Genomic DNA, 23,949 nt, shown 5'->3' on the forward strand with positions numbered 1-23,949 from the left:
GTTTTGGGTTTATTAGAAATTCTTCTTATCATATATTAGGTACAATCGATTGCAAGCATGATTTCCGAGGTTTCTAATGTTACATACGTTTGTCGAAAGATTAAATGTGAACTGAACGATTAGATTTAAATTTTTGAAAGTTTCATCATCTCTGTCATCATCGTCGTCGTCATCATCACCATCTGAGAAGATTATTGATCGCATTGCATCGCGCTTATAGGAGAAAAATATTAAGAGAATTAACGTCACATGGCAACAACAACGATAATAATAATAATAATAAAAATAATAATAATAAGAATAATAATTATAATTATAATGATAATAATAGCAGTAGTAATAATAATAAAAATCAACAACAACAGCAAAAGTATCAAAAATTTGATAAAAATGCTCCTCAAATGACGATAAACCGAGTAAGACAACAACACATCACAAACAACAATACAAAAACACACGCGCACTAAAACTAACAGACCACACACCAAAAACAACAACACACAAAAAGATGGAAATAAATAACCTTGAAATCTAGCACAAGCACACGCACGCACGCACGTACACACGCACGCACACAAGCACTCACATACACGCACGCACAACAACAACATACGCATCAGCAGCTCAACAACAACAACAAACAAGTGCACTAACGCGGTGGCAAAGGAGGGATCTTCGTACAGCAGCAGCACGCATGCGCAAGCTAGGCGAATTTGCATATTAATGAGCAAGCTACTGAATCGCGTTTTCATCTGCGTGCATGTCTCTCGTTAGCGCCAGACATATCTCTGCGTGTGCATCTTTTGCACTTATGATCGTCTGCTCTGCACCAGCAGGCTCTTCAGATGATTGTTGTCGTCGTCGTTGTAGTCCTTAAGCTACGTGCACGTGCATTCAAAAAACAATTTCTCTTTCTTCAACTAGATCTAGATCTGAAGATAATTATTATATAGCGATAGATGTTTATGATGATTAGCTGGCAATTACGAATATAATTGGTTGTGCGCGTGTGTGCGCGCATGTGTGTGTGTGTGGTATGTGTGTGTGTGTGCTTTCACTTTCACTTGCGTGAATGTTTGTTGCCGTATTTTTCCACTTATTCTTTATTCATGCATCTTTTTGCGTAGATAAATTACTAATGCGACCTTGTTGGGGGGAATGTTTACTGCGTTCGCCTATTTATATTTATCAGGTCTACAAGGCACTCTTTAACAAATGATTAAAAAGATTGTAAAGTAAATCAAAAAAATGACGAAATGATAAACAAACAACACACACACACTTACGTACAAGCAAATTTTTATACAATGTATAACATACAATACATATACAATGTATAAACATTATATAGACATAGACATGTGTAAGCATACAAGTAGTACATATCGTTTAACTGCATGCATACAAGTGAATATATATGCTCGAAACTTGCCTAGGTATGTTTATCTCAGTGTAGTAAAAGGTGAATACCCTTGGAAGGATCCTTGGAAGGGAATGGAAAGTGCGTAAACTTTATGACTTGGCCGACCATCGTCAGCTAGTTCCACGTCAGCATTATCACCAACTTGACGATCAACAAGGTCTTCTTCACTGTAATCACCAACTTCATCATCGAGCATGTTATCATCTAGTCATCGTTAGAACATTTTTAATCATCTTTAATAACACCAACATCTTCGTCATCAACAGTATCACCGATATGATAATCAGCATCAGCAACATCATCAGAAGCCCTTCACACCATCATTATGTCTCGCTCGTCATCTGTTGGTAACAAGTTTTGCTGCTCACACACACACACACGCACGCACGCACATACCACATACATACACACTCATATACATTCATGCATACATACATTCACACACACATACATGCATACATACAAACAAACATACACAAACATATACATACATACGTACATGCATCAACTAGGGGTTTTACAATACATACATACATACACACATACATACACATAAACATATATGTAGAGGATGATTAAGTGCATGTCTACAATTTTTTTTTCTTGTTTCATTTCACTTCACAAACGTGCAAATGGCGTCTGCCGATGTTTTTGTAGTCAACGCGCCAAAGCACATCAGCCGTATAGACGTAATATCAATCAAATTTTCAGACTCCGAATATAATTTAAAAAAAAAATTGTGAAAAAAAACGATAACAAAATAAAAAAAAAACAATTTTCCCGCCGGTTACATGACCTTCGAACACGTGACTAGCACTGCACTGATAAAAATTTTTTTTTTCTCACATCTGTCATGCAACAAGCGAGGCAACAAGAGTACTGAGATGTGGAAACGTAAGGAGAAAGAAACTCAATTTATTATGAAATGTTATCTACCTACACAATGTTATTATTATTACTGTTGTTATTATTATTATTGTTATGATTATTATTATTGTTATTATTATTATTAACAATCGAAAAAGCGAACACAAAAAAAAAATTTGGACTCTCAATTACATCATTTAACTTTAAAACATCACCATAAACTTCCTATTTTGAAGTTATTAAATTTGGGCTTCACACGGATTTAGTAGTGTGTTTGTGCATGTGTGTGTGCGTGCGTGCGCGCGTGTGTTGTATTTCATAGTTAATTGAAAGTTACAGGTTACCAAAGCAATACAATTAACCTATTCTCACCACCACGATTCATTATATTGATTGGAGACCCGGTCAAATGTATCAATGTTACCTTCCACTGACACTTCTCTGTGTTACAATCTATTTTTTGTAGGTTATAAACTTAAAATAGGTTACAATGTACTGCCACATACAAATTACACTGTCTTAAAATTATTCGCGTTAAAAATCAGTGAAAATTAATTATACATATATAACAATGATCATTATTATCATAATTCATATTTATAGATATGAAGTGTCGTAAATAATTAACCAATTCAAGTACCAGGTGTAAGTTAGTGGTGAATTAGTATCACGGAAGAGTATCATTCATGAATCAGTATCATGAATAATCATTGTAAGAGTATCATTCATAAATAAGTATCATGAATAATCATTGTAAGAGTATCATTCATAAATAAGTATCATGAATAATCATTGTAAGAGTATCATTCATAAATAAGTATCATGAATAATCATTGTAAGAGTATCATTCATAAATAAGTATCTTGAATAATCATTGTAAGAGTATCATTCGTGAATTAGTATCATGAATAATCATTGTAAGAGTATCATCCATGAATTAGTATCATGAATAATCATTGTAAGAGTAGGTATCATTTATGAATCAGTATCATGAATAATCACTGTAAGAGTATCATTCGTGAATTAGTATCATGAATAATCATTGTATTACATAAAGAAGTATCGAACCAAAGTGTAACGGTGGAGGTCATAGACCTGAACTCCGTGAAAATGAAACGCTCATAAACAAAGTTGCCTCGGATAAACGTACGCGATTTTATGAGCGAATTTGATAATACGTGCGTGCGTGTGTATGTGTGTACGTTTCTGTGCGTGTATGTGTCTGTGCGTGTGTGTCTGTGTGTGTTTGTGCATCTTGATGCGTGTGTATGGCATAGGCATACTTGTTTTTTTTTCTGCGTCTATAACTGTGAATGTGTAGCACTGTGATTTTGTGTGTGTGTGTGAAAATTTTTTTAATAAAATCAGAAAAAAGACTGTTTTATGAATAAAATCGACCAAAAAGATTCGTTATATATATATATCTATGAATTGAATACATGTATGTGTGTGTTACTGTGTGCGTGTGATTATGCTATTGTACTTAAATGAACTCACATGCGCTGGCTTTTTAAATGTTTTTATATGAATTTTTAGGGTAAATATATCTTCCATTAGTATTACATTTCCATAAGTTATATTTTTGTGTCTGTGTTTGTATTTGTTTGTATGTATATTGCGATGTATTTCTATTATAACGAACATTTCCAAAAGTTATATTTTTGTATCTTTGTGTCTGTCTTTGTATTTGTTTGTGTTTATATTGCTATGTTATTCAATTATAGCAAATGAGTGTAGCAGATGTGTTCTTATATATATTTTTTTATTTACGAACATTTAAAATTCAACATAAAAATGTTCTTCAAGGGTATCGACAACAACAAGCACACAATTCTGGTTAACCAAAGCATCACACACATTGTGTATATACAACAAACTGGGACCTCTTTACAGTTGATCACCTCACTGCATCAAAACTGCTGACTCCTCATCTTAACCATTAAACAGTTAATTTAATACAGATTATCATAATTACTATATCTAGTTGTTCTTTGCTCTATCTATCTTATTCCATTTTCAAAAGTGTTTGAGTCAGAAGCCAACTGTTCTATAAAGGGAGAAAGCAATTATGATCTGGCAATAAATAATGATAAAAAGAAGAATTTAACAAAATATTTGGAGGGCACGTTAATATAGGCCAGAAAACAATGTAGATAAATATAACTATGAATATATAAACATATACTCATTTTCATTCATAAACATACCACACACACAAAACACAAACACACACGCACGCACACACACACATTTATTTACCTACATATTTGTGTGTAATTGAAATGAACGTATGAAATTATGTGTCTATCACCCACTGTATCACACAGTAAAGGATAATTGAAAACGAATTATGGAAAAGTACTGAACTTTCAAGCTGCATCATATCAATACTAAGTCCTCTCTGGGACGAAATTATCAAATTGTATGGAAAATTTGGTCAGCAACGAAAGTTTATAGACCTTTTGTATGTATTTTTTTGTAGACAGTTTGTATGTATTTCTTTGTATACATGTGTGTGTGTGTGTGTGTGTGTGTGTGTGTGTGTAAAGATGTAGGATATGTAGGCCAATGCGTGCGATTGCGCAATTGTGTGCTTACCAATTGCATGCATGCACTTGTGTTATACACCATGATTAATTAGTTAATAAACACAGGTCTACACACACGCACACACACACACACACATACACACACACACATACACACACGGAACCAAAAATAAGCTAACGTGATTAGCTGGCCGATCTATCTGACTAGGTGATTGAGCCTCTCACCCTGGTGAACAAACGAACGAATGAAGTGAACGCGCAGTATGATAAAAACTTAAAAATATTATTTCATTTAGAATGTTCGTCAATTGGCGCAGAAATGCTAAGCCAATGCGGCGTAACTCGTACAGTCTAATTACTAGGAAATAAGCTAATTGTCGATAGGACTTGGTTGTTGTTCTGTATGAGGTCGGTGACCTGAATATTTTTGCCTGTGTGGGTGTGTGTGTCTGTGTGTGTTTTCTATGTGTGTGTGTGTGTGTGTGTGTGTGTTTTCTATGTGTGTGTGTGTGAGTTTGACTGACAGATTTGTTGTTGTTGTTGTTTGCTGCTATTGAGTTGAAATGTTGTTTTCATTTCGAGAATGTGAGAAACGGTGAACTTTTTAAACATTTTAAAATACAGAATATCTCTTCTTTTTTTCATTTCGAAACGCAAAAATTTTATTTTCTACTTTTCACTATGTTCAATTCAGGTTCATACATGACAAAATTATTCATCAGAAAGAGCAAAACTGGAAGAAAGAAAAAAGAGAGAGAGAGAAAGAAAGACAGAAAGAGAGAGAGAGAGAGAGAAACAGACAGACAAAGAGGATGAGAATGAAACAAAGAAGAACGCAGAAACAATTCAAAAATATTCGCGCTTTTATCCCGCGAACTATAAGTATAAAGTACTTTCGCTTTCGCGCTATATGTCTGTATATATTATTATTATTATTATTATTACTATTATTACTATTACTGTTATTATTGTTATTTATTATATTTTTATAGTATGTTTTTACGGTTAAAATGAAATAATAGTTATTATATTTTATTATTATTTTTTATTTATATTATTATTATTGCTATATTTACCGGTTTACATTATTATTGCGTTTATAAATTTCATCAATATTATCTTTATATGTCTTATAATATTAGTTATAAATATTATAAAATCGATAAATATTGATACACACATACAAACACACGCACACACATACATACATACATACACGCACATACTCACACACGCGCACGTGTAGGGACACAAATTCGCACATATATACATAAATATATGTGTTTTGTATATATATATATATATATATATATATATATATATATATACATGCTCTGTATGTTTCGTGGTCAGCTTACTTGTTTGTTTCGCTGATTTCAATGTCAAAGTCAATGAGAGAAACACTTGAGCCGGTGTTGATTTGGTATTGTATTGTTTGCTATTTAGTTGTATTGTATTGTATCTTATTGTATATATGGTTTTGTGTTGTGTTGCACGGTTCGGTCATGTGTTGTGTTGCACGGTTCGGTTATGTGTTGTGTTGCACGGTTTGGTCATGTGTTGTGATGTGTATTATCGTATTGCGTTTTACGATTTCGTATCTTATTGTATTGTATTTAATAGGTCCTTTGATTGCGACGACTTCCTATTTCGACCTTCTGTAACGTAACTTATTGCGGAAAATATCTTTCTGACGTTTTTATCTGATCGGGCGGGAGAACGTACATAAAAGTGGCAACGACGCTGATACTGGGTGGATGAATTAACGAACGACTAAATGAAAAACAAATATATACGGATGGATGGGTGAATGCATGGATCGAATGGATGGATGAATGAATGAATGAATGAATGCATGAATGAGTGAATGAGTGAGTGATTAAATATCTATTGTGCAATTATCTTCGTCTAGTTGTCACGTTAATCGCCTACCACCCTACCACTAGTGAGTGTAAATTTAAATCGTTAAATACGGTTGTTTTTCATGCACGCACACGCACACGCAGATATACTTGAAAATGAAAGAGAGAGATTTATATATAAAAGAGAGAGATATAAAGAGAGAGAGAGAGAGAGAAAGAGAGAGAGAAAGAGAGTAAAAGAACGAAACAAACGGCTCAGTAAAAGTTTCATTTTCCTTCGATGAAATTGATCGCAATTTGAACTTTTTTTACGCGCAAGGGCAAAAGTGTGTAGTTCTATGTTTTGAAGTGTTTGTTATGCGTTCGTGTGTGTTATTCTATTGATCGTTTTGTATTACTCTCTATGTTTGTATGTGTGTTAGTATGTATGTTTGTATTCATGTATGTTTGTATACATGATTGTATGTATGTTTGTATGTATGTTTGTATTCATGCTTGTATATGTTTCAAGTGGTTATTATATTACAGAAGTTAATAAAAAAACAAGAGCTGCTACATTGTGCTGATGATAATGATGATGGTGATGATGATGGTGGTGATGATGGTGGTGATGATGGTGGTGATGATGGTGGTGATGATGGTGACGATGATGTTATTAGTGGTAACGAAGATGATGACGAGGACGACGATGATCTGCAAGGGGATTTTTATGCAAGGTAACATTACGATGCTAATTTCGTTTCAAACGATGATGATGACACGTCTCATTCAGGGGCTGAATAATTAAATCACCTTTTTCTCATTCAATCGCTATCTTTTTCTCTCTATTTTGTATTTTTTTATCTTCTCTCTCTCTCTCTCTCTCTCTCTCTTTTTCTCTCTCTCTCCATTTCTCTCTTTCTGTTTCCGTATTACGCTCTGCCCACTATCCATTTTGGATTTAGAATTTTTGTCGGCTAATTTAATATTTTTTTTAGACTTAAGTGTGTGCGTGTTTGTTTGGATGTGTCTATTTGTTTGTTTTTGTGTTTGTGTGTGTGTGTTTGTGTGTGGATGTGTATTTGTGTACGTGTTTATAAAATTTTCAAGTTTTTATGAATTAACGTGCGTGGATATATGCATGCATGTCTGCCTAACGAAAATATGCTTTATAATAGTGTGTGTGCACGTGTGTACGTGTGTTAGTATTTGTATATTTTTTTCTTCTGCAAAAACACACACACACGCACGCACACACACACATGCAACACATTCGCACCACACATACATACACGCACATACACACACACACGCACGCACACACACATACGTAAACACACATGTACACGCATGCAAATACACAGATGTCCGCGCATAATTGTATACGAATAATTTAACAGGCCGGCATCCTACCGTGGTCGGTCGGTGAGATTATTAAATCACAAATCACTTAACACCACACACACGCACACACGCACACACATACAAACAAACAAATGCGTGCAAATATGTGTGCAAATGAAATCTGTACGCACCCGTTTGTACGCACAGCAGATGTATACATGCTGAGTGCATTAAGAGAATTTGTACTATCAGTCCATGTATGGGCTTGTGCATTCATGTTTGCGTGTGTAGGTGAATTTGTGTGTGTGTGTGTGTGTGTAGGTGTTTGTGGTGTGAATCTGTCTATAATTTCTGTTCTATAAGATATATGGCAGTTTTTGGCGTGTATTCACATGCTCGTTCAACTGCTAGCCAGGCACAGTGATTTTGTATTAAATCAATGTGCGTGGAGTTGTGTGTGTGCGTGTCTGTGTAAGTGTGTGTAGAAATATGTATACATGTGTGTGTGTAAAGAAGTATCACACGTACACACGTGCCTCCCATGAGTCTCTCTTCAAAATCGAATTAATAAATAAATATTTTCATTGCCATTATACTGGTGCAGACAGGCTGTTAACTCAGATTTCATTTGCACCATAACTGACCGAAACAGTTTTTTGCGCGCACACACACTCACACACACACTCACACACACACACACGCACACGCACTCACACACGCACACACACTCACGCACCGCAACATAAACACAATATTTTTGATCCATTCCCGCACTTCTTACAAACATATTCGAAAAATAGACCAATGCACACAGGCATAAAAATACGCACAAACACACACACGCACACATAAAAACATGTATACACATTTCCACACATTCACATACACTCATTCTCACGTACACGCAAAGGAAAACGAAGAAGTAATTCACTGGATCATGAATTCGACAAATCTTATTGCGTCGGTTCATTGTGTGGTTTGCTCTCTGCTGATGTAGTAACGTGTTTTTCTTGTTTATGTCCCACGTGTTTGTGTGTGCGTGTTTGTATGTTTTTTGTTTGTATTTTTGTATGTAAGTGTTTTTGTTTGTATTTTTGTATGTATGTGTTTTTGTTTGTATCTATTTGTTTGTGTTTTTACATGGTATATTTATGAGTGTCTATTTTTATGCGAAAGTATTTGATTGTACGTGCATATACGTATAAATATATTTTTGAATGTATTTATGTCTATATGTATTTGTATATGCGTGTATGTGTGTGTGTGTGTGTATGTTTGCTATGTATGTATGTGTGTATTTGTAAAGGCGAGTTTGCATAGTTTTCATGTTAGTCAACCTATTAGAGACGAGACGACGGATTTTTTTTATCATCCGCTCCTTAATTATTCAACTATTCCACAACACACACCACACACACACCACACACACACACAGACAGACAGACACATTCGTATGCTGATTGTATGTTAGCAATTAAACATTCGTTCGAACATGGTAGTAACGCCTATATGCCTGCACCATGCAAATGAACCACGCCTCGCTTTTTTGCTCGTTTTTTGAAGTAAATTTTTAATTAATTATTCAACTAATTAATTAAATAATTAATTGGGTGATTTGATTTTGAGTAACTAAATAATTATTTAGTGACAAAGACTTTTTGTTCTGATAATTTTGAACGTAAAAATTATGAATTTGTTGATGCTTTATACAATCAAATCAATCTAAAATAAGTTTTTCAGTTTTAAAAATTGGTAAAAAATAATTGGAAAAATTATCCAATTTAAATGAATCGTGTTTTAATACTAAATTCAATAAAAAAGTTTTGCCGATTAAAAAATCATTTTTTTCTCTCAAGAATTCGAGCGGATGAAACATTTTTCGTGTAAAAATAAAATGAACTAAATCAAAATATACGTAACGAAGTAGTAAAGTAATACACGCCCGCTAAATTCGGCACAACTCCTCCCTCCAAATACAATAAAAACATACCATGGTACATCTCTTTATGCGCGGTTTATAATGTACGTCTGGTGTTCATTTGGTACTAATCTGTAATCAATATAGACTGAGTACATTAAAAGGGAGCAGAGTAAAAGGTACTAATAACCATTCAATTGAAGTGGTGTTTTACTGATATGCTGGTACAACACGTGCAAGAAGATGAAGAAGAAGAAGAAGAAGAAGAAGAAGAAGAAGAAGAATATTGCTACTACCATCACAAACACTACTACTTCTACTGCTACTACTACTACTATTAATACTACTACTACTACTACTAATAATAATAATAATGATAATAGTAATAATAATAATAAAATCAGCAACAAATTATTTCATATTTGGTCGTTCGTTCAAATTGAGACCATGTTACAGACAGATAAAATCAGCTTTCTAAATAGCTATCTTACTGTGCTGGTCTGTGAATTAGTTTGTCTATTTATTTGTTTGTTTGTCTATTTGTTTAGTTTTTTATTTGTCAGTCTGTTATATAGATATACAAGTTTACAATTGTTTAATCTTTAAACAATTGTAAATTGTAATTGTTTATACAGACTAATATTGATTTGTCTGGGTGTGATGATATTTTTCAAAAAAAAATAATAATAAAAAAGTGCGTTCATGGTTGGAAAAAGTTTGTACAAAGTCTTGATGTGATCAATAAATTTTCAGGGAGTTGTTTGAGTTGTGCTTTCTGAAATTTGAAGAAAAATACAAAAAAAAGTGAGAGAAAAAGAGAAAGAGAGAGAGAGAGAGAAAGAGAAAGAGAGAAAGATACAAAATTACAAAGAAAATAAAAAAATTATGAAAGCATAAGAAAGAAGAAGTGAAATTTCAAAAAATATCATACATAAAACGTCTACCGAACCATACTAACAAATAACAGTATTAAAACAAACCTGCAAACATGGTAATTTGGGTAAAACCATGGTGACGTCATTTTTATCTACCTCTCGAACCTACTTTTTTTAAGCCCTTCAATGACGCTTGTATCATCTTGGTTAGGACAAATAACAAAAAATTAATCCATCTATTTTCATTAGAAATATTTAGTATGAAGCAAAATTCTGGACCATCGAGTTTGGAAATATTGTTCAATTTCGGGAAAAATCATTTTTATTCATTTAATAACAGTTTTATAGAAACATTTTTGGAAAATTTTTACTTGGATTAATTGCATTAGTGGACAGTGTGTTTTGATTATTTGAAATTTTTCTTCTAAAAACCCTATTAAATAGAAATATAGTGGAAGTTATTTAACCCGAGTTTGCTGAAAACTTTTGAAAAAGTTTGTGAAATAATAAAATTAAAATCTATAAATCGGTAAATTTTAGAAAATAAACTAAAAGACAAAAATAAAACAAATGCCACATTTTTTTTTCAAGAGCATCAAAGAAGTAGCCAGTCTGGCTTTTTTGTATTTCAACAACGCATCTGCATTTTTCATTTGTGTGTCAACGTGAATTAGAAAAAAAATTAGGTCATGATATTATTTATTATAAAAAACTGGGTCAAGCCATTTTTTTTTCATTAATCTCTAAATGGTAATCAGAAAAAAATGAAAGTTTTAAACGATGATGAAACACAGTTTTGCGGTGTATTCATGATAGATTTAACAAACATGTTTTTTATTCATTCAACATGTGCACACACGTACATACACGCACGCACACACACACACACACACACACACACACACACACACACACATACATACACGTACACAAAAACACACACATTCATCCATGGTTCAGAGTTTCAGCTAGACTAAACGCTGTCTTCTATTTAGATTGTAGGTTGACGAATGTTAATGAAGAGTACGTAGGTATGTTTTCGTATGGGTATAAATTTATAAGTTTGTATGATTGTGTATGTATGTGTGTGTGAGTTCATGTGTATGTTGTGTGTGTGTGTGTGTGTGTGTGTAGTGTGTGTGTGTGCTACAACTTTTGAATCATCCTTCATCATAAGCTGCTCCATTTCGCATCCCATTCATCGGTAAGAGACATCGTCATTATCATCGTCGTCGTCGTCATTGTCATCAGCAGTAGCAGCAGTAGCAGCAGCAACAGCAGCAACAGCAGTCTCATTGTTGTGGCCTACAATCGTTTATTACTCATGATCAAATGACAGATTGTAGCAAGTAACGACGTGAATGAATCTCTTTAAACCCGTTTCATTAACATTAGTGACCTGTTCTTTCATCATATTTTTATCAACCGCCATCATCACGTGATCTTCATCACTCTCACCATCTTCATCATTCTCACCAACTTCATCATTCTCACCATCTTCATCATTCTCACCATCTTCATCATTCTCACCATCTCCATCATTCTCATCATCTACGTCATCAGTGCTATGAAAACAATTATTTCGTCTCGTTCAAAAGTATCTAAAGTATATGCAAGTATGTAAACAACAAGACGCCTACATTTTTATGTATGGGCGTGTGTGTTTGTGTGTTTGTGTGTGTGCGTGTGTGGTTATTGATGTTTTTTTTGTTATTTTTGTTGACGTCATACTTTTTACAAGGCGATGTTGATGACGCTGTTAGTGATTTTTTTTGATGTGAAGAAGCAGTTGTTATTGCTGATGAGTATGTGTTGTTGTTACTTATATACGCCGTTGTGGTTTGGGGATGATTTTTTTGTTGTTTGTTTGTTGTTTGTTTGTTTGTTATTTGTTTGTCTTTGTTTGTTGTTTGTTTTTCTAAATTTGTTCAAAGATTGTAGGTCAGTGAAAAGCATAGTTCAAAATGTGACGCTTCTGAATGATTTATATATCATTTTGGTAAATTATTTTCATGAGTTGATGAGAATTTGTGTGCGTCGTTGGTTAGATGATGGTTTTGTCATCTCAGTTGAAAGAATTTTTCGAATGTTTTTTTTTGAGAAAAAATTACTTTATAGATTCAAAAATTTGTTAGATTGAGAAAAATTCAATTTTCAAAAAGCCAAACATACATTGTGATATGCATGACAACATATACAACAACAAACAGAGAAACAGACAGACAGACAAACAAACAACAAACAAACAAACAAGTGAATATTTAAAGCAACGGTGAAGAAAAAAAATCTTTAGCGAAAAATATTTTGTTGACATGAAAATTTACGACAATCGTCTGAGGTGTTTTTGTGAGCTGCTTTTCTGAGTCACGCAGTAAGCCGGGCTCTGCAAAAATCTCCAACGTAAACAACATTTTTTCGTTTTTCATCATTTTTTGAATTTTTTTTGTAATTTTTCCAGCGATTCGTTTTTTTCTCACCCGAATAAATTTTATTTTAAATTAGTGTCAATGTTTTGAGAATCATTAAAATTTCAAACTGGGGGGGGATAAACTTTTTTCAGAAAAATTTTTTTAAAATAAAAATTTGAAAAACTCCACAATTCCAAAATAAAAACAGTTCGAAAAAAGCCATTTTTTTATTGGCAAGCTTAATTTAGTCAAAAAAATGTCCAGTATTGTTCAGGGATAAACTGTCCATTTGCAAGAAACTGGAGATTCTGTATGAGTGAGTGAAGTTGGCTCTGAATAAATGATAAGATGGCTGGTTTTTTTTTATGTGCGCGCCTTTTCTGCTCATACCTTCGTCTTCGAATGAGAAATTGTTTCAGAGAGTTTTTTTTGGGTTGTTGCCATTTTATCGGTTTTTTGTTGTTGCTTGGTTTTTCTATAAAAAGAATTTGGCTATAAAAATTTGGAATGGAAATAGCGAAGGAGCAATAAAAATAATTTATCTTTTTTTTTCGTAGTTTTCCATGCGAATATTTTTTTTTATTCATCCATTAGTCTCTTCATACATGCAGTGCAATATCGTTTATTTATAACTCTTCATTCGTTTGTTCAACAGTCGGCTGACTTTTTTTTGTCCATTCATTCTATTTATTTGGCGATCTTTCCATCAATCCATTCTCATCAATTCATTTGTCAATTCATGCATTTGCTCATCCGTCTATCCAATCACTCAGTTCAGTCATTCATTCATTTATTCATCAATTCGTCTATCCATTCATCAATTTACACATGCATTTACATATTCATTCATCCATACATCTAACTATTCATTTACACAGACACACACACGTGCACACACACGCACACATTTATACACACACACATATATAATATATATATATATATATATATATATATATATAATCCGTAAAACCATCCATTTCCTTCATTCCAGCGATCAATGGCTGTGTAGTTTTTATTTTTATTTTTATTTTCAGAGCCACCAACTACAACCTTCATAGTTATTGATTGCCTCTGCTTATGTGTATGTGTGTGTGTGTGTGTGTATGTATGTGTGTGTGTGTATGTGTGTGTGTGTTTCATTTCCCATGTGTTTGTGTGCCTATTTTTACGCGGTCTTCTTATATCAATGATAACGAAGCTTTCAGTGGTTTTTCATTTAATTTAATTTTGTTGTATGTGGTTTCGATTTTGTGCCTGCTTATTGCATTAGTCTTTGTTTGTTTTTGCGTTCGTTCGGTCGTTATGTTGAATGGGCGTGTGTGCGTGCGGATGTGCGTGCGTGTATACGTGTGTGTGTTTGCGCGTGTTTGTTACTATTTGTTTTTTTGGTTTGGCTGTTCACTTGCTTATCAAGTTTTACAATTTTCAATTTTTTTTCACAGAAACAAATCAAAAGATTCTAGTTCGCTACAGTTTTGCTACAAAACTCAAACAAAAACTATAACTAAAGGGCGTACACAAAAACATTTGCTTTAAAAAATTTTCCAAAAAAATTAAAAAAAACCCGATAAAAGTTATACATGAGCGGGTGATTAATTTGAAGCAACATCGTTCAGTCTCCAAGCTTCATAGCCTTCTTGTCTCGCATGTAGTACGAACTTAAAAATAAATTGCCCGATTCAGCAGACGTTGTAAAAGTTTCTGATGTTTAATCAATAGGCAATAAATAAAAGCAGACAAACTTCAATTGTTGAGCTTTACACGTAGATACGCAATGCAAATAGACGGACAATTGAAGTGGTCCTACAATACAAACAATACCTAATGCACGTACAATACAGGATAATAGGAGATGACACGAATGCACGTACACACAATGCGATATGATCAATTTCACAAACACACGCAATAAAAGTTTCGTGGTACGCAGACAAATACAATGAACGTAACGTTACGCAATAATACAAACAATGAAAGTAGACTGGAAGAAGTTGGGATTATCATTTTGGAAATGCCTTTTTATGTTTTTTGTTTGTTTGTTTGTATATGTATGTGTTTGTATTGTATTTGTGTTTGTTTGGGTGTGTAAGTTTATATTAGAAGTATGCAAATGCTTTTGTTCATTGATTGTCTGTTTAGTTTTGCTAATAAAAATTGATATTTGCATATATTTTGCTGGCGTATTTATTGTTTTTCTGATATCTAGACAGTTTTGTTGAAAATTAGTACATTTTCTAGTTGGTTTGTCTGCATATGTATGGTGTGTGTTTGTTTGTGTCTGCGTGCATTTATGTGGTGTGTGTGTGTGTGGCCGGTGTGTGTGTGTAACAGTCTTTCTACGTCAATTTATTCACATACATGCTATTCTACCATGTGTAACTGTGTATTTGTTTAGGTATTTGTTTAAGTATGTTTGTGTATATGGTTGAGTATGCTTATGTGTGTCTGCGTATGTTTGTATCCATTGGAGCATGTGCGACGAAGCGAGAAAGCTAGCAGGCAGACAGCCAGACAGACTGGCAGTCAGTAAGTAGCCAAGCATCTTTTTGTGGCCTTATCTGGTCTGGCTAGGGGTTTTTTTTTTTAATGGCCTGCTTACGTGCTGAATATGTGATATGTTTGTATGTGCATGTTTTTTTGTATGTATATGTACATACAAAAGAATATACATGTGTGTGCGTACATACATTCATACATATATGCTGGCAAACTTGCATTTACATACCCCTATATATTTGTAATGATTTGTGAACATTATCACAGATTTTTTCATGTGATTTTGTCGCATGATATTCATGAGTAAACAAATAAAACACACGTGTAAGATTTTATAGAATAGGTTTACTTTGGTGATTGTGTGCGTACCCTACGTGATATTGATAATCTATTGTCAAAATTTTTCTTTCAAGGTACAAATCCAATAAAATTTTTAACTTTGTCTGATGCGGCTTGTTTTGAAAACGTTTTAGTTTTGGAGGTTTTATTATTTTTATGGGTTTTTCATTATTATTTTTTGTTTTCTTCCATTCAAGAATGTGGACCATTTAAACGGAAACCAACTTGACTGGCAGCTGAGCAAATTCAATGGAAAAATTTTATTTTAAGAGATGCCATTGGAAATTGATGTGAATTTTGTTGGGTTTAGTTTTGGAGTCCTTCCAATAATGATGATGACGACGACGACGATGGTGATGATGACAAAGACGATGACGATGATGATAAAAAAGCCTTGTTAAAAATAAAAGATAATAAATAAAAAAAACTCGAACATATAAGCTGTAAATCAAACGTGTTCCTATTAGGCCTTACCGTTACTAACACTATCATCATCGTCATCTTCGTCATCACTATCATCTTCTTCATCATCAGTATCATCATCATCATCATCATCACCACCACCATCGTCAGTTTTTCTCATCAGAGCCGTATTTATTCATGGGGGCTCGTCTAAAAATTATATTAAATAAAAATTATATTATGATAATATTAAATATGCATATGATAATAATAATAATATTATTATGAATTCAAGAAAGTAGTGAAAAATCTTTGTATGAAATTCAAAAACATGTTTAAAAATAAACTTAGTTTTGGTGAAAATACTTTGCTTCACACAAAAAAACGTTCTCATCCCATGGAATAAAATATATACCTATATACCTAAAAAATTTTTAAGTGCTTTTTTGGTTCACAAACATAAACATGGCACACATGCATACACACACAACGACGCACAAACACACACACAGACGCACAAACACACACATATCTAGACATCCATTTACATGCACACACAAGGTAAGTAACGTGTATCAAATTAACAGACACACATAGAAACAAATGATAAGTTTTTACCACACACAATCAAAAAAGATACACACACACACACACACATGCGCACACACACATACAAACTCACATGAACACATACATAAACTATAGGTATACGTTCACGTACACACACAAACACACACACACATACAAACCAACATGACAACACACATTGTCTTTTTATTAGTTTAAGAAAAATTTACTTGAGCACGAATCATTTAAGATCACCTATGTTATTCGTCACGGTATGCAAACATAAAATTAATTCTTAAAACAAAAGGTACGTACACACATACACATACATACATACACACACATACACATACAAATACACATATACATACAAACACACATTTTTCCATTCAGAATAAATCAAATTGAATAAAATTTACAATGAAAATTCAATAGCATTGTCAACACAATCAAATAAATAACAAAACGCTACTCTGATACGCTAAGTTTTAAAAGTTTTAAAACATAAACACACACACGTACACACACACACACGCACACACACACACACATACAAACTCAAAACATAACAAATTTTTAGACGGGCCTTTTTATGTAAGAATAAATGAATGAACTAATCACGTCAAAAAATGCGAACAACTTTTATCAAAGGGGAAATATCTTCTCTTGAATAACAATTAATTTTTTCTAATTTAAAATTAAACGAGTTAATAATTATATGAATGAATAAATGAATAAATTAGTAATTATATGAATAAATAAATAAATAAATTAGTAGTTATATAAATGAATAATTATATGAATTAATGAATAAATAGCTTAAAGGTCAACAAATTAACAATGGCATATTTTTCTCCGTTATTTACACAACCGAAAATAACACCAAAAAGATACGCCCGAATATGCATGTACACGCGTGCAAGCCTATACGCATACATGCATACATACATACATACATACATACATACATACATATGAACGCATACATACATACATACATACATACATATTTACGAAAACGTATATACATACATACATATACACATACATACATATGCATACATATGCATACATACATACATATACATACATACATACATATCCACGCATTTATACATACGTTTGCACATACAAAGGCATAAAATCATAGAGAGACACATAGTAAAGGAAAGATAGTGAAGGATGTTTAATGATGAGTGGATTTTTGAGATGGGTTGTTCACCTCACACCTACACACAAACACACAACACTCACACACACACATACTCACAAACGACACACACACACACACACACTCACACACACATACATACACACATACTTTCTTACAACGCATACAATTCACGCAGACAAACATATACAACCTAACATGCATACATAAAACACATCTATTCGTATGTGTGTACGTGTGTGTGTGTTTATATACATTAATTACATTTTTCCATATAAAAACGCATTGATTTCAGTTCGTTGACTTCAAATTCTAATTCGTCTGTTAAACTTCGCTCTGACGTCATAGTTGTTTTCGTCGATAATATTGTTTGTGGGTGTGATTTTGTTGTTGTTGATGTTGTTGTTGTTGTTGTTGATGATGATGATGTTTTTGTTGGTGATGATATTGTTATTGATGATGTTGTTGTTGCTGTTACTGTTGTTTTTGTTGTTGATGTTGTTTTTGACGTTGTTGTTGCTGGTGTTGTTCACACACAAACACAAACAAACATACACAAACACACACACACAAACACACACACACACACACACAACAGGAATCACTTGATACTTCTTGTCGTTTCCATTTTATTTGCACATTCACTTCTATATTTAATGAAACATCTACACATTGTTTATATGTATTTATGTGTATGTGTGTGCGTGTGTATGTGTGTGTGTGTGTATTTCTTTTTGTTGTTTACTGGTCTGCCTCACGCTGCTCCCCAGCAACATTCCCAAGTAAAATACACAAATATTCTTGGTGTGGTGTTGTTTTTTGATTGTTTTCCGTGTTTTGGTGTTGTTGTTGTTGTTGTTGAAAGGTTGTTGCTTATGTGATGTTGAGAGTTGTTGATGTTATTGTTGATGTTTCTACTTTACTGTAATAGTGTGTTGTTATTTTAAGTTGTTTGTCGTTACGTCAAGTTTGTTGTTGTTATTTTTGATGTTGTTGTCGTCGTCGTCGATGTTGTTGTCTTTGTATTTCTATTGATGTTTTTGAGATTTTGAGTGTTGTAGGTATTTTTAGCAGCAGCGTTTATGCGTCGTCTTGGAATATTACCGTATGGATATGTTTCTAGGTTGTTGAGCCTGTATCCTAGTGTGTAGTTGGTAGGTATTTTGCTGTTGTTGTTGTTGTTGTATTTGTTTGTTGTTATCAGTTGTAGTTGTTATAACTCAACGGTGGGGTATTTATTGTTGTGATTTCTGTATTCAATTTGTATTTTGTTGTTACTTAATGTTACTTACCCAAATGTGAATATACATTGGTTGTTGTATGTTCATTAGCTTCTGTGTTTTTATGTTTTTACCAAAAGACACAGCCGGGTCTTTTAACTGTGTCACGTGTTGTTGTTGTTTGTTGTTATCAGTTGTAGTTGTTATAACTCATAAACACACATAAAAACACACACACATGTCGTATCATTATGTTTCTAGGTATTTAAAGTAGGTGGGTGTATTTAATATCTGACTGTTTTACGTAATTAAGTCGTTTTAATTGATACTTTTTTGGTATTTTATGGCACTTAGGCGTATTTAATTTTGTATTTACTCAGTTAATAAATGAACCGCTCAAAATATTTGCTCACTGACTCACATTAGAGATAATGATGATAGTATTAATATGATCGCTGGAGTGTTTCTTAGAAAAAAGGCTTCTGCTTCATTCCGGGCTCTTTCTTATCAATAAGTTTGTTTGCTACTATGGGTTATTTATTAGCTTCTATGGAGTGGATTCCTTGTTAGCTCGAACGTAGGTGGAATATTTTTTATGGAGGTGAATTAACTTTTCATGTGTTGAATAAATTAACCAGCGGTTTAGTTTGTTTTATTGGTAAATCTTAATTAATTAATTATTCAATTATTACATTAGTAAATTGATAATTTTGTTCAGTTAATCAATCTTTTGTTTGATGTAAAAGGATCAAAGCAAATACTATATTTCTTATCAACGCACAGAACATAGATTATACATCTTTCAAGTGATGCAAATGATGGCCGCAAATATACCTACGCCACGCCACACAAAAACACACCAATACACACTTGTACAGCATATCTCACACAACTGTCTTTGTTGGCCTTGGAGTTCATTTCACCCTTAATTTGATTGCCCTTTCTCCTTTGATTTTTTCAGTTTGTTTGTTTTTTGAGTCGTTGTTTTCGTTGTTTCTGCTGTTTTCTGATCTGTTTTTGTTTTTTAATTCATATTTTTTTGGTAAGTTAAACATGTTTTGTTCGTCCGTTCGTAAGAGTTTGTTCCTAGTTTTGTTTTAGTGCAAAAAATGCACGTAAAAATTTTACAGATTTACAATTTAAAAATTGTTAAAAAAGATACGAGAAGGTCTTTAAATATTTCTCATCGTATAAACATTATTAATTTTTATCTATATATGGAAGACTGTAAACTGAATAAAACTATCATTTCTCAAACTTCAATTGCAGAAGTTACCAAAAACAGACACACACACACAAACACACACCCATACAAAGACAAACAACCACACATAAACACATACACAGAAACAAGCAAACAAACACAAACAAACATACTTTTTCGTTTGATCGATCTAATAACTTCTTTTTTGCCTCTAGAAACTAAAAGTCAACAAGTTTACTAAAAACGAACACCGTACAAAGTTTGTACTACAAACACATGCTTATCGGTTTACAATGGTTTACATCAGGGGTGGGCAAACTTTTTGCCGTGAGGGCCGCCTTGAGAACTATTTTACCTTTGATGGGCCGCATTTGTATTTGAATAGCAAATTTTTCGACCCGGAGGAGAATCTTTTAAAATTTGTGGTTCTTTTTTCTTTTTCTTGGTCATAATGTCTGGCTGACAGCCATTTTTTTGGCGAGCAAAGCTTTGCGAGCCGTAGTTTGCCCACCCCTTTATACATAACTGATGAAATATAAATTAAACATTAATATCACGGAGCATTTTTAGGAATTCAGTTGAACAAACTATTAGATTGAAAAATAGCAGTTGAAGAAACTTTTAGTTCATAAAAAATGTGATGTGCTTTTTATTTTCTAAACAGTTTTATATGAAAATTAATTACAGATTAACGCAAAGCGATGCGTTTTACCGAAAAACACAATTCTTTCTGTAGAGAGGAGATGCATTACTGAATTAACTGTTCGTTTTTATGTTTAAAGAAACTATATAAACTAAACCTGCACGGAAGATGATTCATGAAAAATTCTGTAGAATTCATACAATATTGTATTAGACGTTTTTGTATATTGCATCTTGTTTTTGTTTATTTATTTGTTTGTTTGTGTTTGTGTGTATATCAGGGTTGGGCGAACATTTTTCTATGAGGGCCGCATTGAGAACTACTTTACCTCTGAAGGGCCGCACTTAAATAGCAAATTTTTTCGACCCGGGGGAGAATTTTTTTAAGATTTGTGGCTCCTTTTTTGGTCATAATGTCTGGCTGACAACCTTTTTTTGGCGAAGAAAGCCTCGCAAGCCGCATAAAATAGCTTCGCGGGCCGTGGTTTGCTTACCCCTGGTGTGTGTGTGTGGGTTGGAATGAGGTTAGCATGTTACTGCTAGTACTCTTGTACTAGGTCAAATGATTGTTCATTGTTTCAGTTGCTATTTGTTTCTGAAATACAAGATCTTGCGATCTTTATGACTTTTTTATTGCCTGTTAATTATATATTGGTTGTGGGTTGTTACAATATATGTATATATATGTTTGTGTGTGGTGTGTGTGTGTTTGTATATATATATATATATATATATATATATATATACCCACACCCACACCCACACACACACACACACACACACACACACACACACACACACACATATATATATATATATATATATATATGGGTGTGTGTGTTTATGTGTGTGTTTGTTAGCCTTTGTATGTGCGGTGTGCGCGCGCGTGTGATATCAATGACGTTTTATATTGTGTTATATTGTTATTATAGTGTGTTGTTTTAATGTTCGAATGTTCTCTCAACTGATGATTGTATTCTATTTTTATAAAAACTTGATTTAATTTTTATAATTCTACGTGTAATTACAAAGTTTTTTTTTTAATTATTAAAAATTTATACTCGGTTTATACAGAATAAAATTTTGATGCTTCATTACACAGAGTTAATAAAATATTTATGAGTGTTTATAAGTTGCATGTATGTGGGAACGTTCTATCTTCTGTGTCATATCGATAAAATTTGAATAGGAGGTATTTTTTAATGTATTGTATACAGGTTGTATAGAGGCAAAAATTATTAATTAATAAGGTAGAAAAATAGTTAACAGACGATAGAGACAAAAGAACAGATAAATGGACAAATGATTGAATGGATGGAATAGATGGATGGATGAACAAGTGGATAAATGTATAATTGGATATAATGGATGGATGGATGGATGGATGAGCAAGTGAATAAATGTATGAATGGATGAACAAATAATAATAAATACATTGACGTACCAAACGAGGAAATGGATAAATGATTGAATAGAAGAACGAACGAACGAAAAAAACGAACAAACAAACAATCGAACGAATGAACGAACGAACGCTCGATCGTATAAATGAGTGAACAAATGAATGAGTGACTGAACGACGAATAAAAATAAAAAAAGAATAAAAATAAAGGAGTGCGCTTGAGTGTTAAGGGGAACCATTGGATGAGTGGAGGTACTTGCAGCTGTCAACGACCTCATTACTACCGGGAAGTTAATTTCAAATAATAATAATAATAACAACAATAATAACAATAATAATGATAATATATTATTATTATTATTACTACTACTATTATAGCCTTTATATAGCGCCTTCTTCAAAGTCTTCTTACTCAATAATAAACTAGAGCAATTAGATATATGTTAAGGACACAGGCTAATAACGACAGGCTAAAAAATCGATGAACCCAAGCCCCATATTTGGGTTATAGGTATGTATAGGTAGGTAGTGCAAAGAAAAATTGTATCAATGTAAGTTTGAATAATGGTATGCACTTGAAATTATTCATGCGGTTTAATATGTTTTTTCATTTCTTACTATATGCAAATATACGCGATGCCATTCTCTCTGAGGCATTATTCATTAAGAACTCGATCTATGTAAATATACATGAATCTCTCTCTTTTCATTCTTTTTCTTTTCTTCTTTTTTCATTCCTTCCTTCTTATTCCTTTTTACCTTCATTCATTCATTCATTTTTTTTAAAAAGATCATTCTTTCAATCATATAATCATTATGACAATAACATATGGTTTCATGTCTTTAAGCCTAGAGCGGCGTGATAGCCTAATGGTTAAGTTACCTGGTGTTGTTTCGCAGTGGCCGCGTTCAAATATGATCAAAAAACCACGCTTGCCACATGCTTCGTGTGTGATGCAATGTTTTGTGCGTGTTGTTGATTAATAGTTCATTCATTCATTCATTCATTCATTCATTCATTCATTCATTCATTCATTCATTCATTCACATAACCATTCAATACTGTACAGTATTTTATGTTTTTAAGAACATTATTGCTCATTATATCATCTATTAATATATTTAATCTTCCTTTTCTTCTTCTTCTCCTTAATATAATTATTCTTTTTATTTTTATTATTAATGTTCTAATTATTATTATTCTTATTATTTTTGTAGGTCACAATAACTATCGATGTTATTAATCTTATCTAAGCAACAACATATTAACCCTCGATG

At 32.9% G+C, this 23,949-nt stretch overlaps 1 protein-coding gene across 1 annotated transcript; it reads right to left on the reverse strand.

Moving 5' to 3' along the window:
- Positions 1-1,442: 1,442 nt before the first annotated feature.
- HELRODRAFT_168853 (hypothetical protein) lies at positions 1,443-5,484 on the reverse strand (the record flags this gene model as incomplete). Its single annotated transcript, XM_009014706.1, has 6 exons — positions 1,443-1,627; positions 3,574-3,613; positions 3,788-3,878; position 5,065; positions 5,199-5,270; positions 5,364-5,484. 6 exons carry the CDS (start codon positions 5,482-5,484, stop codon positions 1,443-1,445), a joined length of 510 nt encoding a protein of 169 aa, XP_009012954.1.
- Between the last annotated feature and the right edge of the window lie 18,465 nt (positions 5,485-23,949).

This window comes from Helobdella robusta, assembly GCF_000326865.2.
Source record: "Helobdella robusta unplaced genomic scaffold HELROscaffold_14, whole genome shotgun sequence".
Lineage (NCBI taxonomy): Eukaryota > Metazoa > Annelida > Clitellata > Rhynchobdellida > Glossiphoniidae > Helobdella > Helobdella robusta.